The following is an 18,988-nucleotide window of genomic DNA, read 5'->3' on the forward strand; positions in this document are numbered from 1 at the left end:
GACCAGAGTCACCACCTGTCCTCTCGACTTTGCCCTGCCCACAGTTAAATTGCTCGACCCCACGATCAAAATCCAACGTCCGTTGACTCGCATCTGCACGCCATGAGATTGATTACTTCCGCTGCATTATTGGCGCTTTTCGGCTTTGCTGCTGTTGCTTCATCTCAGCCAGCAGAGATACCAGTGGAGGAAGTTTTTGAGCCTGATGAGGGTCCTGACGCTCCACCGCAGTTTCTTTTGAAGACGAAATTCCTTGAGAGTGAGAACACCTATCCTCCGATAATCTACAACACACAGTCGACCAATCTCGAGATTACCTTGCAGAATGAGGAGGACAGTGAAGCCATTGTCCAAGTCGCTGGTGGTGCTTTGTTCGAGATTGGCAACGACACGGCCATTGAAAATGTAAGTTGCACAATTTTAGCTTCACTGTGAATGCGACTTGGGCAACTGTGGCAGATCGGTGTACTACGCTAAATCAGGAGCTAGTTTGAGATGAATTCTAATTGGAGCAGATAACCGCTGTTCGTGTTGGACCACTGGCTGTTGCTCCTCATACGACCCAGACTGTTGGATACAACTTCGTACTTGATCGCGAGCCAAAGGATTACTTCCTGCGCGTTGGCCTTTTGATTGAGTATGAAGGTCAATTGGTCCAGTACCTCGGATATAACTCGACGATTACGGTTCAGGATCCACCTCTTTCATATTTTGATCCTCAGATGTATGTCGCTGTCCTCGGATATCAGTTTTTCCTTTCATGAATCTAATTATATCAATTTTGTTCTTCAGGATCTTCCTTTACATCATTCTCAGCGGTATCTTTGGCGTTGGAGGATACTTTGTCTACAATAATTATGTTAAGTCATACTTAACTCCAAAGAAGACCTCAGGCAAGAAGCGTGCGAAATCGGCGACTCCTGTTACTCCCTCGAACACGACAGCTGAGACGACCGGCACTGACACTAAAGGATACGATGAAAGCTGGATTCCGGAGCATCACTTGCGATCCAAGAGCCCCAAGCCAAAGATGACCAAGAAGACCAAAAAGAACACGAAGTAAGCCAGATTATTGGTCACTTGAAATCTCTGTTTGCGAGCTGTTTGGAAGTGGATTTTGGGTCGTGTGAGCGAGCATGAAATAAAGGGCTGTCGTAGCGGGCCAAAAAAGCAAGTTTCGTCTGTGTTATGGCGAACTATTCAAACTATTGTACATGACAAATAAAACATGAATGAGCACTTGTGTATTCTATTCATTGTTTTTGTGCTTTAGTCGATCCTGTAGCGTATATTATGATATTTGGGCGTTGATTATTCATTATTGTATAAAATATGTAGTTTTGAAAAGCAAATAATATTACCATCCAATAGAGCCTAGTACTTTTAATGATTCCATCACATGCAAACCTATAAATATGATACACCGTCAACCTATATGTACATCCAGTATTACTCGCTTTCCTCATCGTCCCCGAATAGTATGTCAATATTTGGCGAAACAACCACTTTTTTGGCTATCTGCCCTAATAATGTAGCCTTGCGCTCCTTTGCATGGTCAATCACAACAACGTCTTGCAAGAAGTCTGTATCTGCGCCTCTAGCAACCTCCATCTCGACGCCACCCCACCGAATACTAACTCTGCCAGATTTGCGAACGTACAATTGACCGACAAGTCCATCCTGACTTGTTAAAGACGATTCTACCGTGACACCGGGTTCGCCCTTTATTCCTTGTTCCAACTTTACTCCCTGCTCGGCTTTCACTCCGGCACGGGAAGACTCGAACTTCGGTAAGACAGGTGCAAACTGGAAGAAATACAACTTCCGTTCAAGGTCGTCAACTCCATCGTCACCAAAGACGCCAACAAATTCCTCGGCCTCTCGAGCAAGGACGGCCATCTCGTCGATTATCTCCTCAGCCCCTCTGCCATCGGCTTCGACGACACCGGTGTCGGTGCTATCTCGTACGGGAAAATAGCGACTGATGTCGCTTCCATCGGCACCTCCGATCTTCGCAACCTTAGCAATATTGATACGCTCAACGCCTTCTCGAATCGCTTCATCGTCACTGTCTCCTTCACTGGAGCCTTTCCCACGTAGGCCTAGGTCCGCACTCGTAAGCATCAATTGACCCACTTGGTCGTTGGCTGGATGCGGGGGTCGTTTCTCAATAGAAGGACCCTTTGATGCTTTGGGATCACCAAAGGATGGATCCGCGAATGGTCCAGCTGCCGCGGATGCTACTTCAATACCGTTGCGTCTTCCTCCTCCTCCTCCGCCTCCACGGGCCGTACCTCGTCCGCGGCCTCGCCCCCTCCCACGCGCAGGTTGAGGTGTCGATGAAGATGCTACTGGAGCTGACAACGGAGTCGGCGCCGCAGCAGCATCGCGTTCTTCTTTGGGCCGGCGCGCAACAAGTTTGGGCCTGAATTTGAGACCACCAACGCCCCCTAATGATGATCCCGGCCCAGGCGCTAATCCGGGCGTGCCTGCACGAGAAATTCCAGCAGAAGATGTGGGCGGTAGCACTGACGCAGGTGCTCGCGGTCGCGATAGCGAATCGAGCCGAGATGGTGGAGTGGGAAATGCTGAGGCTGACTGAACTGGTGTGGCGGGGGCCGACGATACTACTGGAGACTTAGATTGTGAAACTCTTTTGGGCGGCATTGTTGAATATTATCGAGTTGTCATAGGTGTCGAGAGGCGACTGCGCAATCTATGTGCAATATTGTAATATGGAATCTTGAGAAAAAAAGGACCGAATTACGACACCTACAGCACGGACATGGCGCCCTAACAAGCCACAGAAAGTTCGGTGCACATTGTAGGGTATTCTGCCCTAACTCCTGTGCCGACTTAGGCCATTCGGCCAGCCGAATGCTGAATGTCGCACTACATTTGAAGGAGAGTACAAAGTACCAACGCCTCAATCTGTGTAATTCGGGGAAAGCGGTTAACACCATAACTAACACCAAATTATATAGCATCCGTGGCACAAGCCCCGCTGTGATGATAGTGACGCTCGGCTCGGCTTCATGCAATTAATTAATATTTCACATTCGACGCGATGACTGTCTTGCCAAGACTCTGGCGTTACACAGATCGGTTTGCTTGTTGCGCGCTCGCCGACGCGTCCGTCGCAGCGTTTCCGCGACGCGTCAACACGCGTCCCTCACTCATCCACAATTCGCGAAACACTAAACGACCACAGTGGCCCAGCTGATATGGAATCCTGGAGACAGCGCTTTTTCAAATCCTCTAGAGGGTTTGCCAATAGTGAGTGGTTGTTCGCGTCATTGCGGATCAGGAATCCGACACTGCCGGCTGCAAGACGTCTCTGTACTCTAATTCAGTGTAACACGATCGCGCTCGGACGTGGATTCGCGCCGTAGACATAATATTAATTAATTAATTAATTAATCCGAATGCTGACGGCGCTTGCCAAGACTCTGGAGTCGGCCAGATCGGATGGTCGTGGGCGCAGGTTCTGTGCTTCTCGTCTGGTTGTAAATACGGCCATCTTTCCCGCTGCTGCTGCCCCCTTCGTCGTCGCTGCGCTCAGGCACGGATGCTGCCGATGACAGTGATCCTCTTGGTATCAGCTCTACCACGGTACTGTCGGCTAATTAGGTATTCGCTGTCATGTATATTTTGAACAAAATATCCGGTAGATGGACAAATATCACGGCATACGCACCGTTCACTCGCAATATAGTACGGTCGCGCCTGTGATACGAGCATTTACAATAGGGACTATGTATGACGGACGATTTTGTATTTTGACTAGTTTGTGTCGGGCGCGGCGTGTGTTTGGAGGTATATTCATATTTAGCATCATTCACTGTAAAAACATTTTTGATAGAACCACTGGACATGTCATTAAAGACTCCGAGCCGCACATAAGGGAGCTTTCTTGTAACCCCTAAAAGCAACCTGGAAAGCAGTGTGACAAGTGAGCAGATAGTAATGAAATTGTAATCAGTCGTCGTATGCAATTTGATGTTACCACCAAAGAATTAAATCAGTCGCGCTTCAGCGTTTCCGCACTCGTGTGCATCATCTTACTCTCGCGACCTCCACATGTATTCGTTTTCAAGACATGCGTTATCCCGGAATAAATTTACTAATTTAGACGGTCAATGGAACAATTTATAGTTATACGTTCACTGTTTGCTCGGAGAATACCGCGAGTGTGGAGCTTTAAATCTTTACGGACCGTCACACTGCGGAGTTATAGTGACATTGCATCAGATTAAATAAATTATATTTCAAAACCCACTTCACTTCAATTTAATGAGTTGCGACACAAAGGACAAGTGTTTTCTGGCACATGGAATATGCCTCCAAAATGCTATCTAAGCGTCCAAAAATGCGATGACTTGCTTCGAGAAAATATCTGCATACTCGTTCAAAAATCCATGGTCGAGTCGGGAAAGAGGTGCAAATGAGCTTCCGCGTTCACCATCTTCTTCCACAAAACCCAACTATTCACGGTAGGAATCAGTAGATCGTTACTGCCGTTCGCAATGAAGACCGGTATCTTAATTTGGTCTAATTTTGTGCATTAATTGTTTGTGTAAGCATACAGTTATCGGTCACATATTATTTTAGGCAAATTAGGCACTTACAAACTCATCCAAGATAAGCCAGGGCGCTTCATTCAAGGTATAATACCCTTACTTGTTGTCAATGCTATATGCTTCCCTAGTTAAACCCTCTATAAAAGTAAACAAAATCAATAATTGGAGAATCAAGCAAAAGATTCACACAAGTTTGCGTAGAAGTTTCAGTGACAATGAGGGCACATACCTCACGCCGTGGAACAATGTTGGCTCTTGACATCGTACGTGAGACGCTCTGTCGGTCAAAATCCAAATGTCCAACAGATAAACAGAGCTAGTCTGCGTCCAAACTAATGAAACTATTCTCGCACTTTTCCCTCGCCTTGATATATTTTCGGCCCTCCAATCATCACACATTTCCATATTAGCATAACTACGTCATGTACGCCGTTTACGCAGGGTACGATCCCCAATCAGCTACCGGCATCCGAGCCTCACGAAGCGTGGCGCCGATCGCGACTCCGTCTGTCAATGATCACGCCGAATCCAGCCAAAGGAAATGAGACAAAGCCCGTAGGAAATGCCACGGGGGGCTACAGTCAAGAGAAAGGCGGTGAATGAGTCAATTGATGATAACACGGTCCCCGGTAGTCATTCGGTCAGGGACCAAGCAGAAGAGCACAGCAAACGAGTTAAATTGGACAACGAGACCGAAGCCCCTGTGTTGGCTGAGATAACAAAAACGATGACAGCTACAGACTCGGAGGTTCTTTCTAATTACAACAAGGCATTCACGCTTCTGAAAGAAAATACGCCAGAGCAGCGATTAGATGTACAACTGCCGTATGAAACGTTTCTGCAACTGGACCAGGCATTTTCTGAACTAAAATCGGCGGAAGGCATTTCCGAGGATCAGAGGTACGTTCGGTTACCACTGTTGTCAGAAAATAACTAACATTATTCAATATTATAGGTACCCCTCTTTGGGATACAATAGCGTCACTCAGACAGCTACTGTTGTGACTTGCCCCAGTAATGTCCATGAAGGAGCGACGGGCTGGATCGAATACAAAATCTTTAAATACATTGACGACTATCTCTCTACGCGCAGTCCGCATACTCTGAGTCATATTCGCGAGTGTAGATCTACCACTCAGTCTATCGGTGGTGAGTACATCGGGAGCAGGAAAGAGCCAGACGGAGGATTCATCTATAAGGCTAGGTCAAGTACAAATAAACTGATGATTGCCATTGAAGTTGGGACAAGTGAGACCTATGACAAGCTTCTTGACGACAAGGATATGTGGATCAATGGCAACGGCGTCAATGTGGTCATATTGGTGTGGCTTGAAGAATTGCCACCGTTCAGAAATCCTAATACGCGATATACGAATATCGCGGGATTGGCTCGCAGAGAAGGATGCAATAGCACAGAGCATTGGTGAAACCGTCGAAACGAATATCACACTAGGCTACTACGGTCCACTTGAGTACAGGGATCACACGTGGATTGGTGAGCTGAACAAAGCTTTCATTGAAGTCTGGCGACAAGATTCACACAAGACATTTGTAAGTAACATCATCCGATTGATTCTGTAGAGATTAAGTCCGCTCACATACAGGCTGGATTTAGGACCTGATTCAAGATGGATTCGCACTCGCCCCTGAAGATCTCCCTAGCACACTTAACCTTAGAATAAGCGATTTCTATCCAAATGATGCGTGGCAAGCTGCCAATATCGAGGATAATGATATTCCGTTTGACAGTGCTGAATTTCTATCCTCCGTAATTGATAGCATGGAAACAGCTCCACAACTTAGGTTCGGGCTTTACCTCCGCGAGAAATTGCGGTTACGTTAAGAGGTTTAAGATCACCCTGGCACGCTTAACCTTAAAATAATAAGCGATTCTGTCCGCATGATGCACCCTGACCCTGACCCTGACCCTAATATCCTGGCCAATTTTTCCTTATCCATATATCCGTATCCATCATCTTGAAACTCTATTTCGCCTTCGACTGATACTAGACGCGATTTGGGTTGCGAGCGCTGAGTTTTGGGAAAACGCTGGGTCGCGCCGTCCTGGCAATTTTGGATATGCACCCCGAGAAGATTGTGGCTTGTTGCACTCAAGTGATCCAACATGGCGGACGTTAAACAAAGCTCACTCTCGAAGAAGCGGAAGCGGAATAACAGCGACTACAAAGAAATTGGACGTGGAGACGGGGCTACCCATTTAATAACAAAGTCAGACAGTGGGGCATCTTCGGCTCAAGCACCGGCGTCAATTGAATCGTCTGAGAAATCCGTTTTTAAGAGGCAGGAAAGACGTTCAAAAAGGAAAACGAAATCGCCAGTTCCCGTACCTGAGGAGCAATTGACTGGCGTTAGAACATATCTGACATCATATGCGACAGAGCGATCTGCGTGGAAATTTTCCAAGCAGAAACAAAATTGGCTCCTTCGACACTTCTATGATACGCAGCGGATTCCAGCAGAATGGGAAACAGAGTTGATGGTATATCTTTCAGGTCTTCCAGAAGGAGCCGCGCGAGAGAGGGTTATAGAAGAGGCCAAAAAGATAGTGTCACCAATGGTTGAAAAATATAAGACGGATAATTCCATATCTAGACGCGCAAAACAAGTACTAGAAGTGGTTGGAGCGAAAATGGTCACAAATGAGCGCAATTCGTCGGATAATGCCTCAGATACTTCATCGCAGAGTGATTCCGATGTTGAGTCGATTACTTCTCATGCCAGTGAATCGTCATCAGGATCATCGACATCCTCTGACTCGTCGGATTCGTCTACGTCGGGTTCATCAACATCTTCGACGACTTCATAGTCATTTTCCTAGTCCGCTTCGGCAGCATGGTTGTCATCAGGTCGTCCAGTTCCTTGGCTTCTCTCTCGCCACGCCCATGGTGATGTCGCTAATCAAGGTATGATCGTAATTGCTGTCAGCCCAAGTGGCTCTCGCATTGTCGGGAAGTTCACTTGCATTACACAGATATATTTCGGGAATGTATATAAATATGACAGTTTGTCAGCATGTACATTTTGAAGGCTACTTTTGGCAAACTCCTGGGAGCCCAGCTTAGTAGTATGCATAGTTGAGTGTAGACGCGTAATACGCAACGCGTCGTGCCTGAAAATACTTAAAACGTGCCTGAAGATACCTTGACGTGACAGCTCAGCCGCCCATGCTTCCCAGAATTTTAATGGTACATGCGCCGCTGCTGCGCCAGGTCAAACAGGTTCTGCTCTGAGTGCTTGTATATTGACCGCAGGCACTTTGGAATGAATGAAATAGGATTCAAATAGAGTCTGCTGCCGCGTCTATCACTTATACGAGTGCATTCAGTGAATTGAAGATGAACGTCAGATTTCAGAATATCCAAGTATGTAACTACGATACCTTAATGGAGCCATTTTCGACGATTTCTGACATGCTATGCTCGTCCTTATAGGTACAAGAATTTGTCGAGCGGTTTAAGGTAATTTGGTGAAGATTCTGTATTATTTAAATGTCTCTGATGTATGAGATAGACCGACTCCACTATGCTGCGCAGCAGGATGGGCAATATTCGACCCGTCAGCGAGTTTTTCGACTTCAAACGGGTCTCGAAGCCCAAGAACATGAATGAAGTCCAGAAACGGGTTACATACAATCTCTCCTATTTCTCGGCTAATTACTTGATTGTCTTTGCTATGCTATCAGTATATAGCTTGCTTACGAATATGTTGTTGCTCTTTGTCTTGGTATGTGTTGGTTCCTGGACAGGAGCTGATAATGCGAATAATCACTCATCCTCGTAGGTCTTCGTGTCTGCTAGCTTGTATGGAATTAACTACTTGCAAGGAGCAGACTTAAATTTAGGTATGGTTTAGCCTCATTCTGGAGCATGACGGTAGTGAGCATCAGTTGACATATGCCAGGGTTTGTCCGCCTTACTACCTCTCAGCTCTATGTCGGTCTTCTGGTTATAGCCCTGCCATTAGGCTTCCTTGCGTCTCCGTTCTCAACGATCTTGTGGCTTCTCGGAGCCGCTTGTGTTACGATAATTGGGCACGCCGCCATCATGGATAAGCCGATAGAAAGTGCTTTTTCCGAGTCAGCCGTCTAGACCGGGGAGCAGGGATGACTGTGGAGGCTGGGTCTAGACGGGTGAATGAGTATGGAGTGGAGGAAAATCAGAAGAGGAGATTTGGGTGGTTCGACAGAAGAAGGAAGGATCGGAAGGTTAGCGGTGAGAAGGTGGAGGTTGGAAGGAGACAACAGTCGACAGCATTCTATATTGCAAGAGAAAATGATAGTCGAGGAGCGGTTCCTACGACTGTGACAAATGTGGTGCGAGGAGGACAGAACCAACCACGTCCGAGTATCCTCTACGATGATCAAGAAATGAGATATGTCGTTGCCCCTCAGCAAGCTGTCGCACAGCCATTGAGTGTTCCAAGAACACGGCCTCGGCAACACGAGGGCTCTATGGCACTCAGACGACGAACTAGTGACGATTTTGCGTATGTTGACGAAGATCGTACTGCAGGAAGAAGGGTTCGAGTGGCCAGCGATAGTTCACATCAGCGGTCAGGCTACGAATCTGGACTAAGGCTGGGCAACCGTAGACCTGGACCACAGTGGCATCTTGAAGAACTTTCCGCCTCTGCATTTGTGCAACTGCCAGGATCGTTCGCACCAGCACAAGGTCGACGAGTCGTGAGCTTTCCCGGATCTGCGGAGATGTCATCGCATGGTTACCACTTTCAGCCCTCTGGATCTTAGAATTGCAATAGTGGACCTAGGTTGTGGTAATAGCCCTCAATCTCGTCGTCGACGTTCAATGGATTATAGCGGAAATCCTTTGGTTTGCCACTAATCACTTTCTCATACGTGTTGCTGCGTCAGCGTCACTGTCCGCACAATTTTATTCGTTGTAGATATGTTTATGATGACTTCGGTTTGGTGCGGTCGGTTTGCATCTGTATCGAGCGCTCCTTAGAACACGAGTGAATGGTTTATAAACTTCTCGTAGACATGTTATGCTATTTAATGTTCTGTTCAATTTAATAGATGTTCCCGCTTCATATGTCAACTAGCTATCTTATATGATTGTTTGTTGTCATAGCAATCCATTTGTAATTACAGTCAATTGCTCTAACCCTTAATACCTACATGTAACAATACTGATACGTAAACAAACCACAAATCAACAAGCTATTTCAAAAAACCGCTTGCTGACTTAGTGATGGAACAAGCGGACGTGGTTCTCGACGTAGACGATATTCTTAGAGTCCGCCGCGGCGTACACAGCCTCGTCCTGGACGGAACCACTTGGAGCCGCAATATACTTGACTCCGCTTCGGGCAGCTCGGTAGACATTGTCGGCAAAAGGGAAAAATGCGTCGGAGGACAATGCAACACCATCTAGCTTGGAAAGCCATTCCTTCCGCTCCGCAGCAGTCAATGGCGTAGGAACTTCAGCAAACTTAGACTCATATTCTGATTTCTCTGGGTCCTCATCAGGTATCTGGTTGCTTACGAACAAATCGATAGCATTACTCTTGTCGGGTCTCTTGACACCCTTAGCCCACTTGAATCCCAAGACGCGTGGGTGCTGGCGCAGCCACCAGTTGTCGGCCTTCTCGCCAGCGAGTCGGGTGCAATGGATTCGCGATTGCTGGCCGGCGCCGAGACCAATAAGCATACCGTTCTTAGCATAGGCAACAGAATTAGACTGAGTATACTTGAGAGCGATAGTAGCCACAACCAAGTCAGTAATAGCACTGTCGGGAAGATCCTTATTCTTAGAAACAATGTCCTTGAAGGATCCAGAATTTATGAAGACGTCGTTCCGCTTTTGTGACAAACTAACGCCGTACACTTGGCGGGTCTCAACGAGATCCGGAGTGTACGCAGGATCGATCTGAAGAATGGTGTACTTTCCACCCTTCTTCTTCTTGAGAATCTCGAGCGCTTCGGCACAGTACGCAGGAGCAATAACACCATCGGAAACTTCTCGCGAGATGATTTTGGCCGTCGTCACGTCGACGGTGTCGGACAACGCAATCCAGTCACCGAAGCTGCTCATTCTGTCAGCCCCACGAGCACGCGCATACGCAATGGCAAGAGGCGTGAGATCCTCGTCAGCGATGTCATCGACAAAGTAGATCTTCTTCTCGACATCAGACAATGGGACAGCGACAGCAGCACCGGCGGGCGAGACATGCTTGAAACTGGCAGCGGCCGGGAGGCTCAATGAAATGGAAAGCTCCTTAACAAGAGGCCAAGAGTTCAGAGCATCAAGCAGGTTAATGTAGCCTGGAGCTCCACCTAGCACCTTGAAAGGGAGTTCGCCGTGCCTGACATAGGCCTGTGCCGGTTTCTGGTGGGGGTTAGCACCATAACGGAGAGTCAGTTGAGATTTGGACTCGGCATATTTCTTGCGGAAAAAGTCCGAGATTGCCGCATCGTACTCGGCCGTGTGTTCAAATGCCTAAACTTCCAGATCAGTACCGAATCTCCTGCTTACATCCCACCGCGAAGGTACTGACTTTCAGTGCATAGCTATTTCGCGCCTCAGAAGTGATTTCGCCCTTGTCAAGCTGCTCCAAAAAGCCCGGATAGTCCGACGGATCAGACAGGATCGTTACGCGAACGTGATTCTTGGCTGCAGCTCGGAGAAGCGTGACCCCTCCTATGTCAATCTCTTCAACTGCCTCCTCAATGGTAACATTGACTTTCGCAATGGTCTCTTTGAAGGGATACAGGTTGCAAACGACGTAGTCGACCTTGTCGATTCCCTGCTCGGCGAGATCATGTTCGTCAGATTCGATGTCACGAGCGAGAATGCCTGGTAACACCGTTAAACCTTGACTAGATTTTAGCGTTCCATGTCGACTTACCGGCATGAATAGCAGGATGAAGAGTCTTGACACGACCAGACAGCATTTCAGGCGCATGAGTTATAGCACTGACATCTCTAATAATTATCGCCTTAGTATATTACGCCTAACCTTTATCCGAACAGAGCTTCATTAAACTCACTCCACTGGGAAACCGGCCTCGCGAACAAGCTTCGCCGTACCTCCAGACGCCAACAAACGAATATTGTGCTTGACAAGACCCTTCGCCAGGTCCAAAAGACCGGTCTTGTCATAGACAGAGAGAATTGCGGTCTTCATTGCTGGAAAGAATGGGCTGCGAAGGGAAATGGAAGAGTCCACAGATTTCCCAGATTTTCAGTTTTTTTGTCGTCCGCGTATTGTCGGCCAATATTGCGATGACGTTTGCCGTGAACTCTGATAACACGGCACGTTTATGCCTTCGACTGTCCATAAGTGTGGTGCATTTATACCACTGCTATAAGTTGATTGTCTCTGTCGAATACTCTCCTTTTTCTTTTTTTTTTTCTAACGCTAAAATCAACATTCAATCGGCACGGTAGATTTATTGTGTCGTCAAAGCATTCCTACGAGATGTACCCATCACTCGGCGCATGTCCATGACATATGTGAATATCCCATGGTTGAATGGAGAACAGATTTTATGGTGAATCTTGGGTGCAGCGGGCTTTCTGGTTTCCTTCGCGGATGCCTAAGGAGTACCCTTCGTGGACCCGGATGAGGCTCGGTGCAATGATTTGCCGAACATTCCTTTACGTTGATATTACTGTTTCTGCTGTTTCTAGCTCTGAAATGGCATTTGTTCGTTCCCGTATTTAATGGATATGAAATTAAACTTGATATATCAATGCACAGGTGGAGATGATGTCTACAAGACCATGACCGACTCCTTGGATTTCGGACATCATTTTCTAGAAGCCATATTGGCTGGCGAATGAAGATATAGCCTGTAGTTACCTTTACTTATCTTTCGCTGCCAAAGTAGACCTCGAATCCTCGGCATGCGCTGTGCAATTCTGTAATAAACCTGCGCCATTTTAAGTGGTGGCTTGTTAGCTTTGTCTGACCCTCAGTTATTGACCTGTGGCTGATGCGAGCTGTGGCTAGGGGGTTACGTGCACTGTAGATCGAGACGGCTTACCTATAGCCGCTCTACGCTGACCGACCTTTCACAAAGTTATCGGTTACATATCATCACTAACGTATCAGACCTTCGGAGTGTGATAAGATTCTCACTATGGTAAGCTTCGAACAGAGGGTTGGTTGGTGATTATAATTTAAACTGATCGCTCTTTTATGATAGACATCAATTGGTACTGGCTACGATTTGTCGAACAGCGTATTTAGTCCGGGTATGCTTACATCGCTGACGAAGTGAGAGCGTCTATGGCATTGAGCCATGTATCTAACTTTCTCTCGACAGATGGACGGAACTTTCAAGTTGAATATGCTAGCAAGGCGGTTGAGGCCGATGGCACTGCGATCGGAATAAAATGCAAGGACGGCGTTGTTTTGGCAGTCGAGAAGATCGTGTCATCCAAACTACTAGTTCCCAGTGCCAATAAGAAGATCCAGACAGTTGACAAGCATATTGGTGTTGTACGTTGATTTATGATAGTTCGCCAGGCATCGGATGGTGCCTCGATATATTAATAGTTGCTAATTATCATGCATCATCCAGGCATATTCAGGTTTGACTGCTGATGGCCGTCATTTCGTCAGCCAGGGTCGGTCTGACGCGTACTCCTGGAGGGGTTTATATAAGGGTCCTATCAGTGTTACTTCCCTTACCGACCGTCTTGCGGGTTACGTTCAGGCATATACTTTGTACAGTTCCGTTCGACCTTTCGGTATCTCCGCCATCATTGGTGGTGTTGATGCATCTGGTCCTCATCTTTACACAATTGAGCCCTCTGGCGCATACTGGGTATGTGGTATTTAAGACTCGTCAAGGAAGTGTTATCAAGGATGCAATTATTAATTGTCATAGGGATACTTAGGTGCGGCGACCGGGAAAGGCCGGCAAGCGGCGAAGTCAGAACTAGAGAAATTAGATCTCCCAAACATCTCTGCTAAAGATGCTGTCAAGGCTGCAGCTAGAATAATTTATGCGGCACACGATGACTCTAAGGACAAAGATTTCGAGCTAGAAATATCATGGGTCAGTACATCGGAGACCGGTGGATTGCACGAGTTTGTTCCCAAGGAGTTACTGGAAGAAGCTGAGCGTCTAGCGAAGGAGGAAGACGAAGACGAAGAGATGGAAGAGGACTAGAGATTTGCAATCTTGTATCATAACAATTTACCCTACATAATATATCATTCAGCATATTTCCGTGATTCCGTGAACTTTTAATCTTGCAATTACGGCCACGATTACTTCGTACAGAGATGTAAGACGACGCACGTAAAGATCGCTCGAGAAATCAATTTTCACTTGTCGAACTAATTAATTTACGTTCAGCTATGGATACATGATATGTCTCGTACTCGAAGCTTCATTTTCAACAAAAAGGCCACTTTTGAACTAACATGACGCAGAAACCCAATTTCATCATACACCCCCGTGCAATGGTCGTACCATCTAACGGTATCTCCACAAGCTGAGAGTGTTGTGTTTCTTCCAGGTGTGTCTTCTGCCGGACTTGGTCTTCGTGTAGCCGTGACCTTTCTTGATACCTCTTGAGGCCTTTCCAGCCGAAGTCAGACCACGAGACTCGCGGTGTTTATGGACAGGAGCAACGATCCAGTTGTACTTGGCGTTGTTGCGAATGGCTTTATGTTGGGGATCGAGGAGGATAACTTCAAAGTACTTGTAGCTGGAGTCCTGGTTAATCCAGTAGGAGTTCAAGACACGAAGATTGGGGCAGCGGCGGCCAATACGCTCTTCGGCAGTTGTGCGAAGAGATCGCTGGTACTTGAGCTGGTTAACACCCATGTTGGTGGGCTTACCTATACCAATTGTTAAACTCCGTTCCGCTAAAGTTGTACAGAGCATGCATACCATAAGTGGCACCCTTAGAAACAGGTTTCTTGCGGCCACCACGTCTGACGCGGATTCTGTAGATGACGAAACCCTGCTTCGCCTTGTATCCAAGGCGACGAGCTTTGTCGGGGCGAGAAGGGCGAGAGGCACGGTGGATGACATTCAGTTGACGGTACTCCCAGCAGCGGACTCGGAGAAGGAAGCGAAGAACATCAGACTGCTTCTTGCGTTGTAGCTATAACAATATGTGTGAGCGATATCTACACATTGCATAACAATTATGGACATTTTCCATTCAAGATCAAAGTTGTATTACCTCTTCGAGATACTTGTAGGCACCCACTGTAAAACCGTTAGAATACGACCTCGCTATCCAGTATAATATTATATAGCTCAACAAGCAATACTACTTACTTGTTATTTACTTAGCCGAACGGTGATGCGTTGCTGATCGTGTTGTTGAATGTTACTTGGGATGACTCGAGACCGCAAGACCGTCTAAAGTCCTTAGATCCCAAACAGGTAAGTTCGAGACTGTGTGGTGCCGCCCTCAGCAGTATGTTCTGCTCAGTAAACCCTACCCTGAAAGTGCTGTGACTGCTTTCCTACCGTAGGGCTCGGTCCCAAAACGTGCGGTTCGACTCAAGGGGCTCGTACCATTAATTCTCGAATTCGCAACGGCAGCCAAAAGCAAGACGATTCCCTGCTATAAATATTTACGATAACTAACTTAAAGAGAAAATGTATGTCCAGAGGCAGACAGCCTTACGCTTCCTCTAGGCTTACAGGGCTGTGGCGGATGCGGATATCCGCCAAATTTTCCCATATCCGCATCCGCCATTTGCCTTTTTGAAATTGAGATATGTATCCCCCTTTGTGTCCGCCATCCGCCTTCAATGCAAAATTCATCAATATTATATAAGTTATCTTAATATCTAATTTCTTTAAAAATTTCGCAAAGTTCACTAACATGATATTTGAATTTCCTAAATGGACTCGCTTGTAGCGGACCCAACTTATTTGGTCCGTCATCCCGGCCGCTACATGTGAGCACGTACGCCAGTGCTAGAATAACTATAACTAGTCGCCCTATTTCATTAACATGTTCGTCATCTACCTTTCAGACCATAGGTTGACTTATTTGATATTGCGCTTCTTTGTATACGCGATTGTATGATGAGGATGTTAGATTTTGACCTTTTTTAAATTTAATTAGAGAATATGCGAATTATCCGCCATATCTGCCATATCCGCCAAATCCGCCAAATCCGCCAATCCGCCAATCCGCCTATCTGCCTACAGCCCTGCGGCTAGGGCTTATGTTGACAATAGCCAACTCTTTGACATATATTCGATTATGTATAACATTCCTAACCCCACCCTTTATTTGTTTGTAAGCCAGTGTATTTTACAAATGCTGTCACCTTTACTTCAACAGTAATCTACAGTCCGTCTACCCCTGAACTCGGGTAAACTTTTTCCGGCCACACCCGGACAACAGTTTCCGCTCAGCTCCTATGAGTGACTGATTTTTGAACTCCTAACGTTCACCATTTGTCAAGAAGCTCCTTCACATCAATTGTGACCCTAGCCCAATTCGTCCATTTTCAATAATAGAGGTAAAACTCTATCTTTTTCTGTACTTTTCCATGCGCGTGATAGTGAGTGACAAAGAACCTCACCAAATCGACTCAGTTACCGACAGGAGTTCTTCCGTCGAGGACACTGATCTGGGGGCGAGCAGAGTTCAAACCGGTGAAGACAGGATTTGGAAATTGGTAACTTTGGGTATGATATTCAAAGCTGCCGCATATATTATAATTATAACCTACTTTCTCCCAAGGGTGATGTCAGGTCAATTGAGACATATACTGTGTCAGATGGAAATTCGGGAGATGGTATGATGACCGGTACAGGCGTATTCATATACAATGGTAGATGGAATATGTATTCAGGCAATCACAGCGCATCGACATGAGTACTCAAGAGCTCACGAGTAAGGAACGAAACAGACAGACCCACAACTGGGATAGGTGTAGAAGAAAGAGCGTTGACATAGTACCAGTGGTGGGGACTGATGAGCACAGCAGCAAAAGATTCTGCAACGGCGACTGGGATTGGCAATAGCCAACTGTTACGACCTGATGAGAAGTGTGGGTTGTTCACTGGGATGTATATTCGGCGTGATGACAGCTGTATTCCCAGTAGCAGGCGCAGCTAGTTCCGTGGCGGCAGCTATAGTAGCTTATGGTTATGTAGCAGTAGCACCAGCGGGAAAACTTGATAGAAAGAGATGGTCGGTGTTATAAAATACTATGCATTCCACATGACCATGTGGCCAAATAGATAGGGGTCGACTTTGAACCTTACTATCACAGGTGCGATCAAGTTTTTTTGTTTGTAAGTCAGTGTATTTACAAGCTAAGCTATTTATCTCGCATGTACTGAGCGAAAAAATGGGACAAAAAGGAACAAAATAAGTAAATAGTTAGTTAACTTAGGCAAAAAGTAAAAAAATTAGAATATAAATGTATAGGGTTAGGTTAGGTTGGGTTGAAAAGGCAGTGTATTTTACAAACTATTTACAGGCATGTACTGGCGAAAAACAAAGGAACAAAAGGAAAACGAAACGGATAAATATACAAAAAAGGAAACCGAACAAAGAAAGGAAAAAAAGGAAAATGGAAACCAAAGGCGACAACACCAGCGGCCGGCCAGGGCCCGTAGGCAAGGACACCAACCAGCCAGCCCGTCAGCAGAGAGGACCATCCACGTCCGGAGCGAGGACGGACAGTAAAGATAGAGATAGGGGCAACCGACCGGGGGAGCAAACCGTGCAAGTTAGCGCGAATGATGCAGGAGCGAAGGCGTAACTGGGTCATCAAACCAGAGAGAGACCTCAACGCAGGTGGACCCTTGGGGGACAAAGCCAGAGGATCCACGACGCTGTCCACTCAGGCTCGGCAAAGAAGAAGCGCGGTACTGTATACGTCACGCAAATCTGGCGCGAAGTGGGTTGGCACGTCAATATCGAGGCACAATTCAGGCAGCAGACTCTCAGCGACAGGGTACAGCTCTTGTAGAAAGGCTTTCAGCGAGGTCAGCTTCAGTAACGCGCCACTGTTGAGCCGGAGGGCCGTAAAATCGTCGGTGGCCCAGGTGATTGAGGGCAGCTGGTGATTGGCGCCGAACGAGTTACAGGCACCATGAACTTGCACACAGTATGAAAACGCGGTTGGCTGGTGCGGCGAGAGGTATTGTGCAATCTCACCATCGATCGCGTCCCTATTAGTAGTCGAGTTAGACAAAATACAACCCACACGCGTCTCGCATACTCATCCTCCTGCTCGTCCTCGGTCATGACCCGCATGACCCTATACAGCAGCACGCTTCTGAGAACGTATCGATAGCAGAACGGGAAGGGTGACCCAGCCGACAACCAGTGAAGCCAACTGAGGAAAAAACAAAGCGACTCTTGTGTGACCACCACTCTCAGTATTGGCGCCCGCTCGATCACTATGATCGACATGGCGCCATCGCCAGGTCTCCCCCGTCGTTGAGCTCAAATTCATCGGCGTTTCTTCCAATCCCGCCCATGGCTACGACCACGTAGCCTCGGATTTGCAACCTTTTGGCACCATTCTTCAAGCGGAATTTCCTCGGATCGGCACCAGTGCCATGCATGAGGATGCTCTGGAAATCACCTTGGCGTTGAACGAGAAGCGCACCATCCCACCCCGCACTCTTCCACTGGTCAGCCCAGCACCTCATTCCTTCAAGTTTTCGTTGGTTGTTCGAATCCGCTACGTCTCCTCGACGTGGTGCATTTACTGTCGCCAAACAGACCACCGTCGTGATGATTGCACGGCTGTTAAGAACCAGTGATTTTTTTCCATACAGGAGCTAACGCCGCCCCAGCGTTGCTCCCGGATCAGTGGTTTGTGGATCTTCTCCTCTCGGCCCGGGCGGCAAAACCGCATTTAACAGGAATTTTCGAGTTAAATGATATGAGCTTGTTTGTTGGAATTTTTTTTATTGTTTGAAAAGCCAGTGTATTATACAAGCTATTTACATGCAAGGAGCGAACGGAAAACGAAACGGATAAATATATATATAAAAATAGAAAGTAAAGGGTTAGGGTTGGAACATTACTCCTTGGGTGTAAAATCCTTATGCGAGTGTAGCTCCTTGATGCCTCGGTGGCTTAGTTGGTTAAAGCGTGAGTCTCATAATCTCAAGGTCGTGGGTTCGACTCCCTCCTGAGGCATGGCATGAGTTGAGAAATTCATGTTTGTTTTTTATTTGGTTCCGTTTCCAAATTAGGTGATCGTTTAATTGACAATCACATGTTTTAAGTTACTACAACAATATTAAGACCAATCCTATGAACGAATGTTGTAGAAATATACTTTTTAGAAAGTACCGCGCCGAACCAATGCAAAATTTTTCGAGAGGATTGGTTTGTTACAATAAAATGGTTCGAAGTTGGCAATATATGGACCCATTACCCCATATCCTACGATACAGTTAAACT

The 18,988-nt window shown here is 46.7% G+C and overlaps 10 protein-coding genes and 1 non-coding gene across 11 annotated transcripts; 7 read left to right on the forward strand and 4 right to left on the reverse strand.

The window, feature by feature from the left end:
• Window positions 1-21: 21 nt before the first annotated feature.
• On the forward strand, window positions 22-1,354 carry POJ06DRAFT_254163 (uncharacterized protein). The gene is made up of 3 exons (XM_056187733.1): window positions 22-405; window positions 516-724; window positions 793-1,354. Exons 1-3 carry the CDS (start codon window positions 103-105, stop codon window positions 1,061-1,063), a joined length of 783 nt encoding a protein of 260 aa, XP_056043115.1. The 5' UTR covers window positions 22-102; the 3' UTR covers window positions 1,064-1,354.
• Window positions 1,355-2,849, reverse strand: POJ06DRAFT_254166 (RNA polymerase III RPC4-domain-containing protein). The gene has a single exon (XM_056187734.1). It carries the CDS (start codon window positions 2,665-2,667, stop codon window positions 1,450-1,452), a length of 1,218 nt encoding a protein of 405 aa, XP_056043116.1. The 5' UTR covers window positions 2,668-2,849; the 3' UTR covers window positions 1,355-1,449.
• A 1,930-nt stretch (window positions 2,850-4,779) lies between these two features.
• Window positions 4,780-6,423, forward strand: POJ06DRAFT_295761 (uncharacterized protein; the record flags this gene model as incomplete). The annotated part of the gene is made up of 5 exons (XM_056190521.1): window positions 4,780-5,089; window positions 5,140-5,480; window positions 5,536-5,902; window positions 5,979-6,131; window positions 6,196-6,423. Exons 1-5 carry the CDS (start codon window positions 5,003-5,005, stop codon window positions 6,421-6,423), a joined length of 1,176 nt encoding a protein of 391 aa, XP_056043117.1. The 5' UTR covers window positions 4,780-5,002.
• An 86-nt stretch (window positions 6,424-6,509) lies between these two features.
• On the forward strand, window positions 6,510-7,682 carry POJ06DRAFT_254176 (uncharacterized protein). The gene has a single exon (XM_056187735.1). It carries the CDS (start codon window positions 6,706-6,708, stop codon window positions 7,405-7,407), a length of 702 nt encoding a protein of 233 aa, XP_056043118.1. The 5' UTR covers window positions 6,510-6,705; the 3' UTR covers window positions 7,408-7,682.
• Window positions 7,683-8,123: 441 nt separating this feature from the next.
• On the forward strand, window positions 8,124-8,689 carry POJ06DRAFT_198391 (prenylated rab acceptor PRA1; the record flags this gene model as incomplete). Its single annotated transcript, XM_056185106.1, has 3 exons — window positions 8,124-8,324; window positions 8,382-8,442; window positions 8,502-8,689. The coding sequence occupies 3 exons, from the start codon at window positions 8,124-8,126 to the stop codon at window positions 8,687-8,689; spliced, it is 450 nt and encodes a 149-aa protein (XP_056043119.1).
• Window positions 8,425-9,577, forward strand: POJ06DRAFT_114420 (uncharacterized protein). The gene is made up of 2 exons (XM_056184136.1): window positions 8,425-8,442; window positions 8,502-9,577. The coding sequence occupies exon 2, from the start codon at window positions 8,704-8,706 to the stop codon at window positions 9,346-9,348; it is 645 nt and encodes a 214-aa protein (XP_056043120.1). The 5' UTR covers window positions 8,425-8,442; window positions 8,502-8,703; the 3' UTR covers window positions 9,349-9,577.
• Window positions 9,578-9,616: 39 nt separating this feature from the next.
• Window positions 9,617-11,873, reverse strand: POJ06DRAFT_254184 (cytidine deaminase-like protein). The gene is made up of 4 exons (XM_056187736.1): window positions 11,611-11,873; window positions 11,469-11,545; window positions 11,118-11,416; window positions 9,617-11,059 (listed from the first exon to the last, which is right to left on the reverse strand). The coding sequence occupies exons 1-4, from the start codon at window positions 11,745-11,747 to the stop codon at window positions 9,806-9,808; spliced, it is 1,767 nt and encodes a 588-aa protein (XP_056043121.1). The 5' UTR covers window positions 11,748-11,873; the 3' UTR covers window positions 9,617-9,805.
• A 598-nt stretch (window positions 11,874-12,471) lies between these two features.
• POJ06DRAFT_254188 (nucleophile aminohydrolase) lies at window positions 12,472-13,824 on the forward strand. The gene is made up of 5 exons (XM_056187737.1): window positions 12,472-12,708; window positions 12,772-12,820; window positions 12,892-13,067; window positions 13,150-13,395; window positions 13,459-13,824. The coding sequence occupies exons 1-5, from the start codon at window positions 12,706-12,708 to the stop codon at window positions 13,741-13,743; spliced, it is 759 nt and encodes a 252-aa protein (XP_056043122.1). The 5' UTR covers window positions 12,472-12,705; the 3' UTR covers window positions 13,744-13,824.
• POJ06DRAFT_254191 (60S ribosomal protein) lies at window positions 13,825-14,976 on the reverse strand. The gene is made up of 4 exons (XM_056187738.1): window positions 14,869-14,976; window positions 14,771-14,796; window positions 14,473-14,689; window positions 13,825-14,420 (listed from the first exon to the last, which is right to left on the reverse strand). Coding segments are annotated over exons 1-4 (612 nt in total). The 5' UTR covers window positions 14,870-14,976; the 3' UTR covers window positions 13,825-14,052.
• A 2,113-nt stretch (window positions 14,977-17,089) lies between these two features.
• POJ06DRAFT_254194 (uncharacterized protein) lies at window positions 17,090-17,974 on the reverse strand. The gene is made up of 2 exons (XM_056187739.1): window positions 17,790-17,974; window positions 17,090-17,739 (listed from the first exon to the last, which is right to left on the reverse strand). The coding sequence occupies exons 1-2, from the start codon at window positions 17,822-17,824 to the stop codon at window positions 17,409-17,411; spliced, it is 366 nt and encodes a 121-aa protein (XP_056043124.1). The 5' UTR covers window positions 17,825-17,974; the 3' UTR covers window positions 17,090-17,408.
• A 673-nt stretch (window positions 17,975-18,647) lies between these two features.
• On the forward strand, window positions 18,648-18,721 carry POJ06DRAFT_t51. Its single transcript has one exon. It is a non-coding gene; the product is annotated as a tRNA-Met (tRNA).
• Window positions 18,722-18,988: the final 267 nt, after the last annotated feature.

This window comes from Lipomyces tetrasporus (genome assembly GCF_029532465.1).
Source record: "Lipomyces tetrasporus strain NRRL Y-64009 chromosome Unknown POJ06scaffold_6, whole genome shotgun sequence".
In the NCBI taxonomy this organism is placed as follows: Eukaryota; Fungi; Ascomycota; class Lipomycetes; order Lipomycetales; family Lipomycetaceae; genus Lipomyces; species Lipomyces tetrasporus.